Source organism: Hemicordylus capensis, chromosome 4, assembly GCF_027244095.1.
Source record: "Hemicordylus capensis ecotype Gifberg chromosome 4, rHemCap1.1.pri, whole genome shotgun sequence".
NCBI lineage: Eukaryota > Metazoa > Chordata > Lepidosauria > Squamata > Cordylidae > Hemicordylus > Hemicordylus capensis.
In genome coordinates, this window is record NC_069660.1 from 252,116,349 (window position 1) to 252,136,567 (window position 20,219).

Genomic DNA, 20,219 nt, shown 5'->3' on the forward strand with positions numbered 1-20,219 from the left:
GTCACAATCCACTGCACCTGTGGCCCTCCCAATGCTTCCTGTTATCACACAGGTGGCGAAGTGTGCCTGGGAGGTGCTCCATACCTCCACACCCACCTCCAAGAAACTAGAAATCTTGTACCACGCTATGGAGAAGGATAATACTTATTTGCTGAAACACCCAGCTCCAAACTCGCTGGTGATTGACTGCGCCACCGCTTCAAAATCAGGGAAACGTCAAACTGTCGCACCAGAGAAAGAGGGCCGTAAGTTAGACAGTTTGGAAGGAAATTCTATGCGACAGCGTGTTTGCCCATAAAGGTGGCCAATTATGCAGCGTGCACCACAAAATACACTCATTCTCTCTGGGATAACTTGTTACTGGAGTTGGAGGAATTTAAAATAAAGTTCCAGAAGACGTTGGAGGTCTCTGGAGACCTTACAAGACATCAGTTCAGTATAGCCAAGCACCTTGCGGAGAGTGAGTCTCGAGCTATGGCTGCAGCCATTACTCTTCGCAGACACGCGTGGCTGTGATCCACATCCTTGCAACATGACATGCGAGATAAAATAGAAGGCCTTGCCTTAGATGGGCTGTTGAGTCAGTCAACGGATTCCACGATGGAGCAACTCAAAAAATCAAAGTTTAGGGCAAAGATATTTACTACGCAGCTTTCAACTTCCTCCTATTCAACAATGTATTGTCCTGCCTTCAGACAACGACCCCCGTTCCGCAACCAGCAAAGACTATAGGAAATTATACCAACCCTTCTAAAGACGCTCCTACCACAAGTTTAAATGCACCCAGTCTCAACGTCCCAAGACGTCAGAGACCCAGAAGTGCCTTTTGAGGAGAAAGTCCACACACCGTCACCTCTCCATTATCCATTCCTGCCTGCGGGAGTTTCATCACATCAACTGACAGATCATACCATCCCTCTGTCTCCACCACAGCCAACCATCAAGCTGTCGCACCATGCCCCTGCATGGCACCATGATATAACATCAGACCACTGGGTCTTAAAATCATATCTTTGGGGTATGCCATCAAGTTCAAGATGGTTCCGTGTTTTACTGGAATGAGGTTCACTCCTTCATCATCAACCCTCCAAGAAGAAGTGAAGGAACATTTGGAGAAAGGGGCCATAGCCCTGGTGCAGTGGGCGGACAGGCAGGATGGGTTCTATTCCCGCTACTTTCAAATTCTGAAGTGGGATGGGGGCATCCGCCCCATCATGGACCTTCGCCAACTGAACAAATTGATTTACATCATGAAATTCAGGATGATGGCATTGCAACAAATACTGCCTCTCCTTCAGGGGGAGCGTTGGTTAGCAACGCTGGATCTCAAGGATGCCCACTTTCATGTCAATATCCGTCCACACCATCAAACATTCTTGCATTTCACGGTCGGCTGTCAAGTGTACCAATACAACGTATTGCCCTTCGGACTGTCCACTGTGCCAAGGGTCTTTACGAAATGTATGGCTGCTGTGATCACCTACCTCAGGACACAGGGAGTCACTGTCTACCCCTATTTGGATGATTGGCTCCTGACATCAAAGGACAGAAACATGTTACATTCTCAGATCTGCTTTGTGCTGATGGTCCTCCAGGATCTGGGCATCCAAGTCAATTGGAAAAAGTCCCACCTAGAACCTATGCAGGTAGCCAACTACATAGGTGCAGTGCTAGACACCATAAACCAAAGAGCATTCTTGCTGGAAGAGAGGTATATTTGCATAAGGGATCTAGTGACATTATTTCAACAGCAACCAATACAACCAGCACAATCGATCCAACGCTTATTTGGCCTCGTGCAGTACAGTGATCCTGTATTGGCTTTATGCAATACAGTGATCCACTATGCCCACCTAAAGATGCGGAAGTTGCAGCTATGGTTTCTCTCTGTCTTCCATCCTGGCAGACACAGCCAAAGGAAGCACCTAGACATACCGGCGCTAGTTCTTCGATCGCTCTCGTGGTGGGCAGCCCGCAGAAACCTCTTAGAGGGCGTGCCATTTGAGACTAGAGTGCCGACGATATGGCTGACAAGACGCCTCCCTGTTGGGTTGGGGGGGCTCATTGCGAGGGCTGCCAGACCCAGGGAAAATGGACCATGGGCCAGAAGCAGCTCCATATAAACTTGGAATTGCTGGCGGTCTTTCATGCTCTACGGGCCTTCTTACCAATCGTGGAACGCACATATGTCCAAGTTCAACTGGACAACACGACCGCACAGGCATACATCAACCACCAGGGCGGAACAGTATATCAGAGCCTATGTGCACTTGGTGTCCAGATGTAGCACTGGTGCATTTGGCACTGGATCTACCCTGTTGCAGTACATATCAGAGGTCAGGACAACATCCTAGCAGATGATCTCAGTCGGGTTTTTCTTGAGGACAGACATCATGAATGGGAACTCAACTCTCAAGTATCTCAGCCCGCTCTTCGGTCAGTGGCTGCAGCCGTTGGTGGATTTCTTTGCAACCTCAGAGAATACGAAGCGTGCTCACTTCTGTTCCAGAGCAGGGCACGACCCCAGGTCACTGGGGGATGCTTTTCAGTTGGACTAGACAAGGGAAACGCCGTACATGTTCCCACCCCAACCGAAGATCGCAAGAATTGTAGCTCGTCTCCTGTCAAACCCAGTAGCCTGCATTCTTGTGACTCCGTGGTGGCCAAGGCAGTCTTTGTTTCCACAGGTACACAGACTGTCCAAAAACCGATATCACCAGTTTCCACCAAGGCCAGACATTCTCTCCTGGGGCGAGGGTCATGTTCTTCACCCAGACGTGCAAACGCTCCGTCTGATCGCTTGGCGAATAGGCTTCTGAACAACATCCTATTGAATCAGAGAAAGGCTTCTACTAGGTGCAACTACTTCAAAAAGTGGCTACGTTTCAAAACCTATGTGAAGTCTAGGGTTTTTTTTGCCAGGACAAGTGTCTGTCCGACAAGTGCTTCTCTATCTGTCCACCCTGAAGTCTCAAGGCCTAGCTAATGTTTCTCTGAAAGTCCATCTGGCGGCCCTTTCATCCAAACACCCAGGTAGTGATGGGAAGACACTTTTCTCATATCCACTGAGCAAGGCCTTCTTGAAAGGCCTCTCCAATAACTATCCTCCCATGAAAGCACCAGTAGAACCTTGGAGCTTATTGTTGGTTCTCTCATCGCTTACGCAAAAGCCCTTTGAGCCTATGGCCATGGCACCTTTATGATTGGTCTCCCTGAAAATCACATTCCTGATTGCAGTAACAACAATGCGGCGAGTCAGCGAGCTTACAGCTTTAAGGGTTGAGTCCCCGTTCATGAGATTTCACGAGGATAAGGTCCGCATGCGTCTAGATCCCTCCTTTCTACCAAAGATAGTCTCTGAGTTTCATCTAAATCAGGACATAGTTTTACCTACCTTTTTTCAGTACCCGCAGTCAGCCCTGGAAAAGACCATGCACTTGTTGGATGTTCACAGGGCTCTCTTGTTCTGCATGGCTCGGGGGAAGGATTTTCGATCCACTAAGCGCCTCTTCGTCGCCTATAAGGGTTCTGCCAAGGGTTCCTGCATATCTAGACAAAGATTGTCAAGGTGGGCTAGTTGAGCTCATCTTGCTCACCTACAAACTATAGCAAAAGACTCCACCAGAAGCCATCAAAGCCCACTCTACTCGGGCCTACGCTTCTTCAGCAGCACACCTTTTGGGAGTTAGTTTCCTGGATATCTGCAAAGCAGCAACCTGGTCTTCAAATCTCTCATTCGTTAAACATTACGACATAGATGTGCGCTCTGCTGCAGAGGCTAGCTTCCGGAGAAGCATCCTTAAGCAGGTGGTACAATAGAACTCCTGCACCCTCCTCCACAGGGAGCTTGCTAAACACCCATTCTTATGGCTGTCGACCGATCTCGATCCAGATAAACAGGTTGCTCACCTGTAACTGATGATCTGGTAGAGCTCCGTCGACATCCATATGACCCTCCTGACCTTCCCCTCTGCAGTAGTGGTGCTCTGCTATGTGCGTACTGGTGTGCATGCTACTACCCTTTGGATGTCCTATCGGCAAGTGTGAACTCACCTACCTACAGGATGGTCGTCCTCCACAGCTGTTGTCCAAGAACTGAGGGACGTCGCGTCCAGCCTGCTCTTAAATAGCACACTCTGTATGGGGGAGGGACTTGGACGCCATGGCAAGCTGAAGCATGTCTACTGCGGGTTTCCTGCGCAGGCGTAGAACCCATTCTTATGGGTGTTGACGGATCTCTACCAGATCATTAGTTACAGGTGAGCAACCTGTTTTTCTCTCAATTTGAGATGAATGCAATCTTAGATGAATTTATCTAAGCCCTTCTTAAAGCCATCCAGGCTGGTGGCTGTCACTGCATCTTGTGGCAGAGAATTCCATAGGTTAATTATGCATTGTGTGAAAAAGCACTTCCTTTTGTCGGTCCTAAATCTCTGGGCAGTTTCACGGGATGACCCTGGTTCTAGTGTTATGAGAACTCTAGCATTATGGAGGGGGCGGGCAGCATTAGTATGGAATGGAGCTGATTTTGCTGCACCCCTGGTGAAGTGTGCTGCTATACCTGCAGGGGCAGGTAATTGTGATTTGTAGGCAATAGAAACACGTGCCTTGATCCATCTGTCACAGGGCTTCCTTGTCCTTGAGAGGCAGGATAAGGAGCTCGTCTCAGGCCATTGACAAAGCCAGCCAAATGGCAGCCTGTGTCCAGCCCCACCGGCGGTTCCCCAGTGACACCCTGTGCATGTGACTATTTGGGGGCTACTTGGGAATGGGCCTTCTCCGTTGCTGCCCTGATGCTTTGGAACATGCTCCCTGCTGAAATAAGAGCTTCCCCATCTCTGACAATTTTTAATAAATCTTTAAAGACACATTTGTTCACCCAGGCTTTTAATTAAATACAATTTTAATAGTTTTAACTTCATTTTAAAATATTGTTTTAAGGTTTTAAATTCTTATAATGTTGTAACTTTTTGTTGTCATTTATTTTAACCAATGTTTTAATTTGACATTTATTTGTTTTAACTAATGTTTTAACTTTTTGTTTTTGTTGTAAACTGCCCAGAGACGTAAGTTTTGGGCAGTATAAAAATATGTAAAATAAATGTACAAAAGGTGCTTGGCCTGGGTTCCATAGAGTCCGTGTGAGCTTTCCCAAACCCATTTCCAGCTAGTGCTTGCTGGCTGGCAGCATTTATTTCCCATCTTCTCTCTCCAGCAAGGAAGAGGAAGGGAAATAAATGCTGCTAGCCAGAAAATGCTAGCTGGAAATTAGCTCAAGAGGAATGGGGTGGGCCCTCTGGCGATCGGGCCATGCCCCCTTTGCATGTGATATCACACTCTTTGGCAACCTTGGTTCTTTGAACCCTTTTGCTCAACAGTGGCTTCACCCCTGTCTCTGCTGAAGCATTGGGGTGATTCAAAAAATTACACAGAGAGATTTTTTATTGCTGCATAGATGACCTCTGTTGTTTTCCTTATTTTTCCTTATTTCCAGAACCTTCACGCCTTAGGTGACCTTACTGGGAGTATACTGGGCTCTGTTGTTTGCAGGGGTGGGGAAATGAAATGTTCACATTCCAGAAATACCAATCTGGAAGAATCTCAGATTGTGAAATGATATCCATGCTACTCTAGTACAAGTTAGGTAATCCAGAAACTTTGTGTCTGCAACGAAATTTTGTCAGGAATTTATATTATTTTCCAGTGGATGTTATTTTTTAAATCTATTCTAAATGTTAAAGTTTGGTTTGTATTCACGATGAATATAAAAAACAATTATCAGAATTATTTAAGATATTCTGTTCTCTCTGTGTGTATGGGGAGGGGGGGACCATTGCATACCAGATTCTATGTTGAATATGAATGTAAAAATACTTGAGATTTTATCATCAATGTGTTAAATGTAAAGTGTGCTATCAAGTCGGTGTCGACTCCTGGTGACCGCAGAGCCCTGTAGTTGTCTTTGGTAGAATACAGGAAGGGTTTACCATTGCCATCTCCTGTGTAGTATGAGATGATGCCTTTCAGCATCTTCCTATATTGCTGCTGCCCGATAGAGGTGTTTCCCATACCAGCGGGGATTCGAACCAGCAACTTCTAGCTTGCTAGTCAAATCATTTCCCCCGCTGTGTTACTCTACATTAAATAATATGGTCTTACTATACTTCCTGCCAACAGTGCCCTTTTGTTGTTTCTTCTGGAAATAAGGAAAAGAATGGACAGATACAAAATCTGACATAAAAATAAAATAATCAGAGGCCAATAGAAAAAATATTCCTGTTTTCCAGGACACTGACACTTACCTTACCTTACACTAACCATTCTTCAGCAAATAAACCTAAAAGGGAGCCATCATTGTCAAACGGCTAATTAATAATTTATTAGGGAGTTTGGTACTATCTGTTTAAGACTTAAATCAAGATATGGATTTCTCTACCACTACTCATGTTAATTACTTACCAAAGCTAGGAAGATTTATTATTACTTCTGTTGTAAATTTTCACTATGCTTACCTTATAAGCATTTAAGTTTGACACTGAAGTATCACAGAGTATACCTCTTGCATTTGGCCTCACTGTTCGTGTGTGTGTGTGTGTGTGTACACGTGTATACACACACACACACACACACACACACACTCTGTCAATTGAGAATAACATATGCATCTGATCGTGGGATCTAGTCCATGAAAGCTAATGTTACAACATGATTGATAGTCCTTAAGGTGTTACTAGATTCATTTTTGCGTCACAGAGTTACATGGCTCTACCTCTAAAATTTGATGCTTGTATCACATTTTGGAAGTGAGGTACAGAGGGGCAGAGCATGTTAAGACTTATTTTGAAGTCTAATTTATGCTTTACTAGAAATGCTTTTGTCATTGTCACTAAAGTGACGGCCCTTTCTAAATCGCTGCTGCCCAATTTAGGTCCCTGCTTGCTTTAGCTGGGCAGCTGGGATGACCTTCATGCCTTGGGTGACCCTACTGGGAGTATACCTCTCAGCGTACTTTGCTCATCCCTCCCAGGAACACCCCACCACCACCATGATGAGGCAGCATAGCAGGACTTGATGGCACTTAATCAATCAATTCAACCAACCAACCAATCAGAAATGCTTTTCTTCAGAACAAAGTCAGAAACAATATTCTCATGTGAGGTGGGAAATTGTTTCCTCTGAGGGAAACTGAGCTGGTGAATGAAGAACCTAGATGGAGTAACTGAAAGCACTCTTGAAAGAAGTCAAAAGTGTCTCTCTCCTGCCAACAGCAGCTCCAACAAACTGAGGACCGTTAAAGCAAGCCTGGCAACCTCCCAAATATTCCTGCAATAGAGCCTGGAGTCTCTCCATTAGGAGGTGAGAACTTTCTTTTCTTGGCTGCTACAAGGTATCCACTATCTTGGTGTGTTCAGAAAACAGGAATGCACTACTGAGAAGCACAAAACCGGCAGGTCTAGACATAAAAAGGCAGTGAAATGTTTAAGAAGGGCTGCATGGGTTTAAGAGGAACTTGTATCCTTGTCTTCTGGCACATAGTCTGCTTTTTCTTCTCTTCTTCTCACACCACACTGTTCTCTGGATGGTATGGGCTGAGCTGGTTGGATATAGAAGCCTCAGTTCAAGGGATTGAACTCATGCCTTAATTCAAGGGATTGAGCTAGATGACCACTGTAGCCCAGACAGCCCCACTCCGTATAGTATCTTTATATATGCTTATGTGATCCTAAACTGTCTCATGCAAGTGAATTATGTACCTGTTGAATTAGCTAGACGAGTGTAAAAAATAAACCTTTTTTATTGAACTATGTCGCTCAAGCACATTAAACATTGCATCCATGTTCTTCATTCAAGGATTAAAAAGAGAAAATACATTCATTCTTATCTGCTTCACCACTATTTGTTCATAGTTACTTTACTACACATTTTCACCCTAGGTGATATGTTTAAACTTACAATTTACGCTTACTGCACTATTATGCCGCAGAGATTACAACTAGTTCCCAATTGGTCTCCCATCCAGGATCTGCTCATGGTTAAACCTGTTTGGCTTCAGCAGCAGAACTGCATCATGAGCCAGCCGACAAGTTTAAATAGAAGTAGTGAAGAGCATACAGTATGTTCAACTCTTTCTGAAAAACAATGCAAATGAATCTGATTACTTAGATCCTTTCCATCTGGCTTCCGCCTTGGATATGGGATAGAAACTGCCTTGGTCGCCCTCGTGAATGACCTACACTGGGAGATAGAGGGAGTGTGACTCTGTTGATTCTCCTGGACCTCTCAGCAGCTTTCGATACCATTAACCATGGTATCCTCCTGGGATGTCTCTCCGGGTTGGGACTTGGGGGCATGGTTATATGGTGGCTCCACTCCTACCTGGAGGGCTGTACTCAGAAGGTGGTGCTGGAGGATGCCTGCTCCACCCCCTGACCTTTGGCCTATGGGGTGCCACAGATCGATTCTGTCCCCTATGCTGTTTAACATCTACATGAAACCTCTAAGAGAGGCCATCCATAGGTGTGGGCTGTGATGCCATCAGTATGCTGATGACACCCAGCTCTACCTATCTTTTAAATCAGCAGACACCAGGGAGGCAGTGGATGCTCTGAACTGGGGCTTGAAGGCTGTTCTGGACTGGATGGGGGCAAACAAGCTCAAACAATCCAGATAAGATGGAAGTGCTCTGGACTGGTAAAACTGTTCATCTGAGTAGTGAGGTAAATCTGGTCTTGGACGGGGTCACACTCCTTCGGAAAGACAAAGTCCGCAGCTTGTGGGTGTTTCTGGACCCGAAGCTGTCTTTGAAGGCTCATGTGGTGGCAGTGTTCAGACGTGCCTTTTACCAGCTATGGATGGTATGCCAGCTGTGACCCTACTTGGAGAAGTCGGACTTGACTCATGCTTTGGTAACATCCAGATTGGACTACTGCAATGCGCTCTATGTGGGTCTGCCCTTGAAGATAGCTTGGAAGCTTCAGCTGGTGCAGCATGCTGCCGCAAGGATGCTTGTAGGTGCAAGTCGCTTCACGAGTATCACATCCATCCTGCAGCAGCTTCATTGGTTACCGTTTCATTCCAGGCTAGATGCAAGGTGCTGGTCTTGACTTTTAAAGCTCTACTTGGCTTGGGACTGAGGTATCTGTTGGACTGCATTCACCCTTATGAACGTGCTGCCTGTGTGCTTCATTAGGACATCATCCAGTATCCATATAAATACACAAACAGAGAGAGAAATCTTTCTCTTGTCTCTAAAAAGATATTATCTTACTGCATGTATGGAAACATATTCCACAAATTCTGATTCTCAAAAAAAGTCATATGGTTTTCTCTCTGACTTCTTTATTGAATGATCACCCATTGTGGGATGTGTTGCTTCGAAATCAAATTTGTTTTCTTTATAAATCAGGTTTGGTTTCTTTATAAAGGCAATGCTGTCAAAGTGTTGAGGGGTTTGGTAAACCTCCATGGTTTCCTTCTGCTCCCCAGAACATCATATGTGAAGGTTTGATTCCAAGTAGTTTGTTGGAGGTGTGATCTTTTTCTAACCTTGATAAATGTAATCTAGTGGTTATACTACTATTCTACCACCAGAGGGCACCAAGCTCTTTTAAAGAGATACCTCTTAAACACTTTAAAAATAACTTATTTGTGTTAAAATTTATAATATATTGTATTATAACATTTATTTTATTCCCCTTTAACAAGTGCTGTGTTCACTGGTGGACATATTTAAGTCAAAAGTAATAGTCATAGTCTGATAATAAATAAAACTTGTTTCCCAAGATTGCTTATAGTATTTTACATTTTGGTTTACTTAAGTATGACACTTGCAGACTTGTCTAGCTACATATATACCTAGCATCAGAAGAGGATGTGCACTAATAGGGCCCCCCCCAAAAGGAAATTGCTAGAGTTTTTTATTTCTATGGTAATACTAATTACAGAGAAACAGCCATGTATAAAATGCATGCACATATAATATAACTTTTTCTTCTTTTAAGTTTTTTCTGATCTCCTCAGCAACTTTTGGCAGAAAGTTGGAAGCTGCTGTAATGTTAACAGCCACTGTCACCAGAAATAACAGTCCTGAACATAGTTATATGCAGCAGAATTAGGAAGACGCAGGCCACAGATCTCCAATCCAAGGTTTTGGACATATTTTTATTACCACATGGTCCTCTGTGTTGGTATACTGCTACACACCAGAAACACTTAGAGCTGAAACGGACAAGCAGCATAGCAAGACTCCAAAACTGTTCATCTTGCAAGGTAAACTGCTGGGTTCTCATTGACCCAAGGATATCTATAAGCTTAAGAGTGAAGCTGTATGCTGTGTTTACACTTAATAGAAATGTTCTCCATTAAGGAAACAGATAAGCCACTGTAGGTACATACTGGAGTTGCCCTCTGGTTGTGTGTGTGTGTGGTTTTTTTTTACTAGCTTCTCCAGTTTTTCTCTGCTGACTTAGACTTTCTGCTGGTCTGGGCAATGAAAATGGATAGTAACCTGAGTCATCCAAATGCCTTTCCATCCCATCCCCAAGGTTGTGACAGAAGCAGAAGCTGCCATAAAGTCCCTTAAGGGCAAGAGGGCGGGGGAGTTCTAGTCTTCCTTGCCCTACCTGGTAAGTGCTGTGATATTTCTGCTCCTAGAAGCATCTCTGTCACACAGCACTGCTTTCTCAAGGTGGGGAGAGGGAAGTGTTTTCTATTGAATCTAGGTAGCTCAGCTTCTTAGGAATTGTTCTAATAATCTATTGGAGGAAGAAGAACATTACTTTACCTTGCATGTTTACTGTAAAGCAGCTTGTGTTTGGAAAAACTAGGTAATTTGCAAAATATGGTAATGATAAATATAAAAATGTACTCATGCCATTTTTGTATAATTCTATTTCATTTGACTGGTTTTATAAGCAGAATTCTAGCTATATGCTTTCTACTGATTGCATGCCTTACAAGTTGCATGCTTTATATATTTTCATCTTAAGTTTTATGATCCCATTTACTTTTTCTCTGAATCTGGTGGGTTTATCATGCTAATGTGGAAGAAGTTGATTGGAGAAGGTTACTGATAGCCCTTGTAGGTTTTCTGCTAACTTACCTGGCTTCTAAATACAACATTGGAAAATAGAAGTTTGTGGGTTTAATGTTTTGTCTTTTGGGACATCATAACTTCAGAACTGCTGAGATAAAGCAATAAAAATGAATATTTGTTTTTGGAGTAAAGAAGAGGTATAATAAAAGTAGTTTCAATTACTTCACTTCAAGCCTCTGTTGAGACTATTACTGCCAGATTGGGGGTGTTTGGAAAGCAAAATCTCTCAATTAGAAGATAAAAGTTCCTCTGTTGATTCCGCTTTAGGCACATTGCAGATAGTTAATAAGAGCCTGCAAGCCAGTGCGTATATCCTGGAATTCTAATCTCGCCATTTGAATCTCTGTGTTTTTGGGATTGCAGAACTACAGGTTACTCACCTGTAATGTTGGTTCTTCTAATGGTCATCTGTACTTCTACACATATGGGCTACGCACCTGCACAGAGACTTCGTCGGAATCTAACAAGCTCGATTCTCCTGCAGTGGCCGGGAACTCCTGCTGTGCCACTCCTTACCCCTTCAGTCACAGAGTCCAGCTTCAGTGAACCCTGTGGGGAGGATGGGCGGACGTGTAGAAGTACATATGACCACTAGAAGAACCAAGTTCTTCAACGTGGTCTCTGTCTTCAACACATATGGGCGCATAACAAGCTAGCACCCAAGGAGGAGGGAAGAACAGAATCAATATAATCTGCCAGAACTTTTAAAATTCAGAAACAGGTACATTAACTGAAAATGGATTGCAGGACACTCCTGCCAAATACAGCATCATTTCGTGCCCTGGTATCAATTGCATAATGACGAATAAATGAATGGGATGAAGCCCAAGTAGCTGCCTGCCATATTGGGTCCAACAGGATTGCACGATCAAAGACCACAGAGGCCGCCACAGACCTAACAGAGTGTGCCTTAACTGTTGCAGGCAATTGTTTATGAGCCAACTGATAACAAAGCTTGATTGTGGAAACAACCCACCTAGACATGGACTGGGCCGATACCTGTAGACCCTTACAAGGCCCATCATAGAGAACAAAAAAGGAGGGAGATTTCCTTCACTCAGCAGACCTTTGAACGTAGGACAATGCCCTTCAAACGTCTAAACAGTGCAACCAATGAAGGATTTGTTTGGACACCACTTTGGGCAGGAACTTGACATCTGTCCTGATCACTACCTTGTCCTTATGGAACTGAAAGTATGGTTGATCAGCCCTTAGGGCCTATAACTCACCTGCCTGGCCGAGGTAATGGGCACCAAAAAGGCGATCTTCCAGGTCGGAAGGTGGAGATCAATTGAAACCAATGGTTCAAAAAGCAGCCGTAATCGACCAGCCAAGACTAGTGATAGGTCCCAAGCCAGTGACATAACCGGATCATCTGGGAACGTGTGATAAACCCCTCAGGAAACTCTTTACTACTGGGTCTTTAAACCAGGAAGCCCGGTCAGAGGGAGAACGTGCCACAATGGTAGCCAAATACACCTTAAGGGACGAAATCTTCGAACCAGATTCCTTAAGGGACAATAGATAGTTACATACATCTTTTACAGATGGATTAAATACATCAAACCCATGTTTGGAAGCGAAAGAAGTAAAATGAGTCTACTTGTGATCACACGACTTCCGTATGGACTGCTTTCTTGCAGCCACCAACACTTCCTTAAGTATCAATGGGAAGTCGGCAGGACCTTCCATGCAGTCAGATGAAGGGACCAAATGTCCGGGTGTAGCATTCATCCCTGTTTCTGAGGCAGCAGGTCTGGCAGGGCAGGTAGGCATCTCCAGTCCACTGCCAAGAGCAGCAGGGTCAAAAATCAAGGCCTCCTGGGCCACCACGGGGCTCTCAGGCTTGCCCTGGCCTGATCCACCTTCAGTTTGCGCAGGACCCTCGGGATGAGAGGAAACAGAGGGAACAAGTACAGGAGAGGGCCCGTCCAGGACATGACCAGAGCATCACCCAGAGAACCCTCACCCTGCCCGCCCCTGGAACAGCAGAGGGCACACTGCACATTGTCCCAGGCCGCAAACAAGTCCAGAGTTGGGGAACCCCCATGTCACGAACACGTCCCTCAGAACACCCTGATGCAGTGCCCACTCGTGTGAGACCACTGTCATCCTGCTCAAAGTGTCCGCCTGGACATTCAACACACCTTGGCTGTGAACTGCCTGGGGTGACACTGCATGTGCCATGCACCAATGCCATAGATCCAAGGCCAGAAACAGCAGGCTCCTTGTGAACTTCTGGCAATGAAGATGGGTCTCAACAACGTGGGATTCCCCCAGGCACAATAGACACTCAATATGAGTATCGGGGCAAGGGATCTTAGATCCACAGCGAATGCATTTTTAAAAGTTTGTCCTGCCTGGCATGCAAGCCGAAGGCTGGCTGGCCACCAGGCTCCATCCCGGCCGAGATCAGAGCTCCAAAGTAGGGGAAATAACTGCAAAACTAAATTGCAATAAATGAAAAAACACTACTACGTGAAGATAATAGGAAAATGATAAGAAAAAAACAAATAAGCAGGGAGAAAAACAACAAGGGAGTATTTTGATCCTACGAGCCCCTGGTGGCGCAGTGGTAAAACTGCCACCCTGTAACCAGAAGGTTAGAAGTTCGATCCTGACCAGGGGCTCAAGGTTGACTCAGCCTTCCATCCTTCCGAGGTCGGTAAAATGAGTACCCAGAATGTTGGGGGCAATATGCTAAATCATTGTAAACTGCTTAGAGAGCTCCGGCCATAAAGCGGTATATAAATGTAAGTGCTATTGCTATTGCTATTGCTACTCGTTGACAAGCTGCAGACTCCACAATCTTCACTGAAGCGCTGATGAAGAAAGACTGAAGGGATGAGGAGTGGGGCAGCCGCATATAGCAGCTGGGGGCGGGTTTCCAGCCCAAAGCAGGATAATTGAGCTTGTTAGATTCTGATGAGGTCTCTGCGCAGGCACATAGCCCATATGTGTAGAAGACAGAGACTATGTCGAAGAACATTTGGGAAAGGCTATTTACTTCATTAAAGCGTTCCTCGGCAAAATATTTTATTTGCCCGAGGAGTAGGAAATCGGAATCATATTTCTATTCCTCCCTTATGTGCCACCAACAAGCCTCATCCATTTATCGTAAAGTTTTTAAAATCTATGGTTAAAGAAGATCTTTTGAGGCATGCCCAAAAGGAGGGAAGGAGTTCATGTGGGATAACTCTTGAATCATGTTTTCCCTGGATTTTCCTAAAGAAGTGGCTGATAAATATCATTCCTTTCAAAAGGCATGTCAATTGGTTTGATGATCATGATCAATTCAGCTGTTTTCATGAATGTATTAATATTTGGATGTATACCCTAGCTTATCAGCTTGCTACCGTGGTTGCCATGCACTTTACAAACTGCTCATGAGTGGGATATGCTTTTTTCCTTTTCTTGGCAAGCATCTTCATAATGTGTTGCCCTGCTTCCAGGTAATTCTGCTGCCGCCACCCAGACTCTCTTTGACAGATCTGAGACCAATGCCTTAAGAAGAATGCCTTAAATATGGACCAGAAAACTAAAGACAGATTCTCTCAAATAAGTGAGCTGAAAGTGGAGAAGAAAGTTAAATATCTGGGGTTTTGGTTATCAAATAACAACTCCCTGTTGTTTATAAATAACTATGTTAAAATATGGAATTCAGTGAAAACTGATCTAGAAAGATGGTCCAAAATGAATATCTCTTTAATGGGAAGAATTTCAGTGGTGAAAATGAATGTCTTGCCTAAAATGTTGTTTCTCTTTCAGACTATTCCCATAATTAACACTTTAACTTGTTTCAAGCAATGGCAGAAGGACATAACTAAATTTGTTTGGCAGGGGAAAAGACCAAGAATTAATTTTAAGAATCTAACAGATGCAAAGGAAAGGGGCGGTCTTACCTTGCCAGACTTAAGGTTGTACTTTGATGCTGTTTGTTTGACATGGATAAAAGAATGGATAACGCTAAGAAACCCTAGAATTATTGATTTAGAAGGATTTGACAGAAGGTTTGGATGGCATGCGTATTTATGGTATGAAAAAAGTAAAATACATAAAGATTTTTTGAACCATTATGTGAGAAGGAGTTTAATGAGGGTGTGGTTAAAATATAAAAATTGGTTTGAACCTAAAACTCCATTATGGGTATCTCTGATTGAAGCTTTATCACGTAAAGAAGTAAATATGCAAACAGGTTGGGGTACCTATAGGGATTTGGTACATTTTCACGAAAAGGATTGTAAGTTAAAAAGTTTAATTGAAATACAAGATATAGTTAGAGATTGGTTTCAGTATCATCAGTTAAATGAGATGTATAAGAAGGACCTTAAAGTCGGATTTGAGGACCAGACTTCAAATTTTGAGAAGGAATTATGTCAAAATGATGAAAAATTAGTTTCTAAACTGTATAAACTGTTGCTTTTGGAGGAGACAAGAGAAGAAGTGGTTAAAATGACTATGATAAAATGGGCTCAAGATGTGGGGCGTAATATAGAAATGGCAGCCTGGGAAAAGTTATGGAAAAAGGATTTAAAATTTACTGCATGTTACGCTATCAAAGAAAACTATTATAAAATGATGTATAGATGGTATCTGACACCAAAAAGACTGGCTTTAATATATAAAAATGTCTCAAACAAATGTTGGAAGTGTGGACATTCTGAAGGCACATTTTTTCACATGTGGTGGACCTGTGGGAAGGCTAAAGCCTATTGGGATATGATATGTAATGAATTAAAGAAAATATTTAAAATGACATTTCCTAAGAAGCCAGAATCCTTCCTGCTGGGAATAACACAAGGAGCTATTTCTAAAACCAATTTAACATTTTTAATGTATGCCTCTATGGCAGCTAGAATTATATATGCACAGAAATGGAAGTCTAGTGAACTGCCTTCAAAAGAAGACTGGCTGATAAAAATTTTGGAATATGCGGAGATGGCAAAACTTACAGCACTATTAAGAGATCAAAACTTGGAATGTTTTAAAGAAGATTGGAAACCATTTTTGTTGTATTTAAAAAATTACTTCCCTACCATGGACTTGACAGCAGGGTTTGAAATTTAGTATAAAGCGCAGGTTGGTTAGTTTAATTATGTTCGTAAGGGCTTTAATTTATGTTTTGAATTATTATTATAGCAAGGGTAAATCTTATAGTTGATGATTCACGAAGAAATGTGAGCGGGAAGTCCATCTTTTATGTGTGTATTTGTAATGAATGACAATATTGCTATTGTTAAAATTAATAAAAAATGAATTTGAAAAAAAAAGGACTTGTGACAGAGCTTGTTCTTTATTATACTTCTCCCTTTGATATGTTGTTCTGTAGCGTGGTATAACACTTCTGGTGAATAAGGGAGATAGAAGAAACATTCTTGATTGTACTCAATAAAACCAGTAGATGTTTATTCAGCAGCTCTTGCACAAGTTCTTCAATCGTAATTGTTTCCAGTATTATAATGTAACTCTTATAAGCATAGTGGTTATCAGGTTTTAAACCTAAGCATAGAACTAATGGCCACACTGGTGTGTTTGAGATGTTATACAGTTAAGGTTCCTTTTAGGTGACCTTTCTCCTTTTAGGGTTAGGTGCCTTGCTTGGTTATTTTCTCTGAACAGAATTTGGGCTTTAGAGTGCAGATCTTCCTTTGCTTCTCCCTAAAACTCACACTTCTTCCTTCTTCAGAGAGGCCCTTTTCTTGTTCAGTCTAATTTTTACTTTCCAGTCCTCCAGACACACCCTCTCACCACCCTAATCACAGACAAACCACTAACTAGTATAGTAACTGACTACTAATTGCTTTTCTCTGTCTAACATTCTGAACAGGGTTTCTCAAACTGCCTGCAGGCGTCCCACTGCTGCAGCCTCTTCCTGTCACTCAAACTCCTTCAACCCTTGACCTCCTGCACATTGCCTTACAGTAACATTTTACACAGTTCTATATAAGTTTTATGGTTATAGAACTGTATAAAATGTTATTGTAAGCCAATGTGCGGAAGGTCAAGGGTTGAAGTTTCAGTTACAGGAAGAGGCTGCAGCAGTGGGACCTTAATAAACAACTAGCTGGGCCAGGTGCAGAGCATCTGCACTTCTAGTTTCTGCTGGCTGCTGCTGATTTCCCCTCCTGCCTGCTTGCTGCCACCGTTGTTTTCTTCCCTGCCCGCCTCCCCCCATGTTCTTCCCCCACCTGCCCTTGCCACCACTTTCTTCCCCCCGCTTGCCCACTCCTGCCTTCTCCCTCGCCACCGTTTTGTTTCCCACCTCACCTGCCTGTTCGCCATCATTGTCACTTTCCTCTCCCCCTGCTGGCAGTTTGCTTGCAAACTCTCATGAGAGCTGCAACACATGGGATCAGTGATGGGTATGCCTTAGATAAATATATATGTAGATACTGGGAAATGCAAAATGTCACACATAGGCCGCTTTTACATGTAATACCAAACCGGAGGTAAATGTGGCCGAGGTTTCAAATCATAACTTCAAATCGTGTTGCAGACATCTGCTAAACCGCAGCCCGCCAAACTATAGTTGCAAGAGAGGGGAGGCCCTCCCAGATCCCAGCAAGTTACATGGCCAGACTGTGGGCAAAGTATCACCATGTCAGTGGGGCAGCCATGATTGGCCATAATCTCAGAGGAGTTGTTCTAAGAGTGATCATGCATTATCAGAGTACTCCACCTGCCCTAGGCATGGAAAGGGCATTTAAACCCATTTAAATGACATGCTATGCCATTTCTTTTGCCAGCTATGGCACTGCCCCTCCCCCAGTAGTCCCACTCTCCAATAGTCCCACAGAAACATGAATTGTCGGGGTGGTGGTGGTGTTCTGCTTTAATTAAGGGAGGGGAACATTGAAACTTCCTAGGAGGGGATATGTAGATGGAGGACAAAGGATGCTGTGGGATGCCGCGGGCTATGTCCCACCATAACCTTGGTTGATGTCGCGAAGGGTGACCCTGGCAAAGCAGTCCATGCAGACCCAACCAAAATCCACTTTCTGTCAGCTTGCTGCCGAGTGGGCTAGCCCTCTCATGAAATGATCAAACTATTGGGGAAGGTTCTGCCCATCCGTGAGTGGTGCCTCACCCATGGACTGCGAGTTCACAAGTTGGGCCAGCCCACCCACCTGCCAGTGCACCAAAAGGGCCACTGCTTGTGTGGGGGGCCCCAACTTTCAATGGTAAAAAATAGAACAGATCTCCATGAACCCCCTATCCTCATTCCCTGTGGAGACTTCCATGCATCCAATGGACATCTAGATGCTCCATGGCCCAGACATGTGTGTGGAGGGGAAGGGGGAGACTTTCGGACAGACCTTGAAACCCATTCAGAATCCAAACCCATGGTCCGGCATCATGCTGTATGCAGATCTGCTGGTGCAGAGAATCATGGGAGAGGTGAGCTCCTCTTCTCCAGCCACCCTGGGACAGCAGGATAGTTGTTCTGGGGTGCTGGCAAGGGCACACATGTCAACATGGGTGGATGGGCTGGCAGGGAGCATATTTCCATGGCAGCTTGGACCAAGTCCCCAAGATGAGGAAAGCAGTACCCCTCCTCACAGTAACTCAGCTCTATTTAGAGCCCTCATCGCCTGATACTCGTGTGAGGGAGGTGTCTGTGGAGAAGGGGATCTATCTATCTATCTATCTATCTATCTATCTATCTATCTATCTATCTATCTAATTTGTACACCGCCCCAAACTTTCATCTCTGGGTCGTTGTTTTGTAATCACACATGATTAGCGATTTTGCTCATCAATTCTCTCTCCTCCCCTTTGATGGTCCTTCTTAGGAGTTGTGCGGGGGTGTCCCCAAGGCCTGGCACTCTCATGCCTGGGCAGTGTGCCTTAGTTCAGGTGGCCGTATCTTTGAAGGAGGATTTCGGCTTACCCATACTGACCCCGGTGACTGGCCTTTATCATGAGTAAGCCTGGGAAGCAAGAACCCCCAATAGTGGAAGGGGCCAAGCCCCCTCTTCCCCAGCCTTTGAGCGAGAAGAATAGAACTTGGCTGCTAGGGAATCCATGCTAGGGCCTGCCTTTTAAACCATTTCCAGAGCACCCCCCCCCAAAAAAAACACCCCTAACTGTTTATGTGGATGGTGTAGACATGGGTCTGGCACGGACCTTTAAACCAGTTCCAAGTTCCTGGGCTTAGTCCGGCATTTCGCCATATTGGCAGCAGGTTGGTGGCAGCTGCTGAGACATGGACAGCACTTGCCCAAGTACCTGTCCCCAAAGCTTTGCTGCATGGAGCTTCCTAGCTCAGTATCGAGTCTCCAATAGGCTGCCACTCTCGTGAGAGAACATGGGATAATGGGCTAAATTTGCAGTAAGCAACAGGAGTACCACCTGTAGCAATGAGAATACTATCTTGTAAACTTACAATTAGTGCTCCCAGATGGCTCTTCTCATGAGTAAGCCTAGGGACCGATAACCCCCAAGGGGAAGGGGCTGGGGGCCTCTTCCCCAACCTATATGTGGGGGTGGGGAAAGAATTCTACTGCTCCAGATCCCCTACTTGGGTCTGCCATTTATACCCGACCTTGTCCCCACCCCCAGCCCAGCATTTGCTCCCTTCCCAGCACTGTGATGGGGTGCCCTGCTTCTGTTATCATTTGGAGTGTTTGTGCTTATGAACATACATCACTGTTGCTCCCTTCTCGGGGAGCAAAGCACTTAGCGCCCATTCTGTCATCCTGTGCCCATTCCCTACCACTTGCCATGAGCGGGGAGGAAGGGATGGAGTGGGAAGTGGGGAAGCCCCAGAGTGACTGTGCAGCTTGACAGGCTGACAGTCCTGGATGGGATGTGGCAGCATCCCTGTAGCCTGGCATCTCCATAACTGACAGGAATAGTGAGGCTGGTTCTCTGAGAGGTTGCCAGCAAGAAGTGCTGATGGCTTGGATCAGCCACATCCTCGGGTGGGTCTGCGCTGTTGCCTCTATGATTGCGTTTTGAAAATCCATGCAAAATCACAGTTATGGCTGCGCCAGGAGTCAAAAGTAATGTCTCAGCGGTCAAACCTTAGATATTGGCAGCGAAAAATTGAGTTTGGCACTGTAAATTGGAGGCTGCTTTCAGCCCATAACTTTTTGTTTGTGCTGGAGTCCCAAGCTCGGCC

General features: G+C 44.5%; 1 protein-coding gene across 1 annotated transcript in view; it reads left to right on the forward strand.

Annotated features, from left to right (window-relative positions):
* The first annotated feature begins 1,037 nt into the window (after nucleotides 1-1,037).
* MEP1B (meprin A subunit beta) overlaps nucleotides 1,038-20,219 on the forward strand; it is a 58,195-nt gene continuing 39,013 nt past the window's right edge. Inside the window, exon 1 of the mRNA XM_053245948.1 lies at nucleotides 1,038-2,012. Coding sequence (XP_053101923.1) covers nucleotides 1,038-2,012 — 975 coding nt within the window. The remainder of the gene's footprint in view (nucleotides 2,013-20,219) is intronic.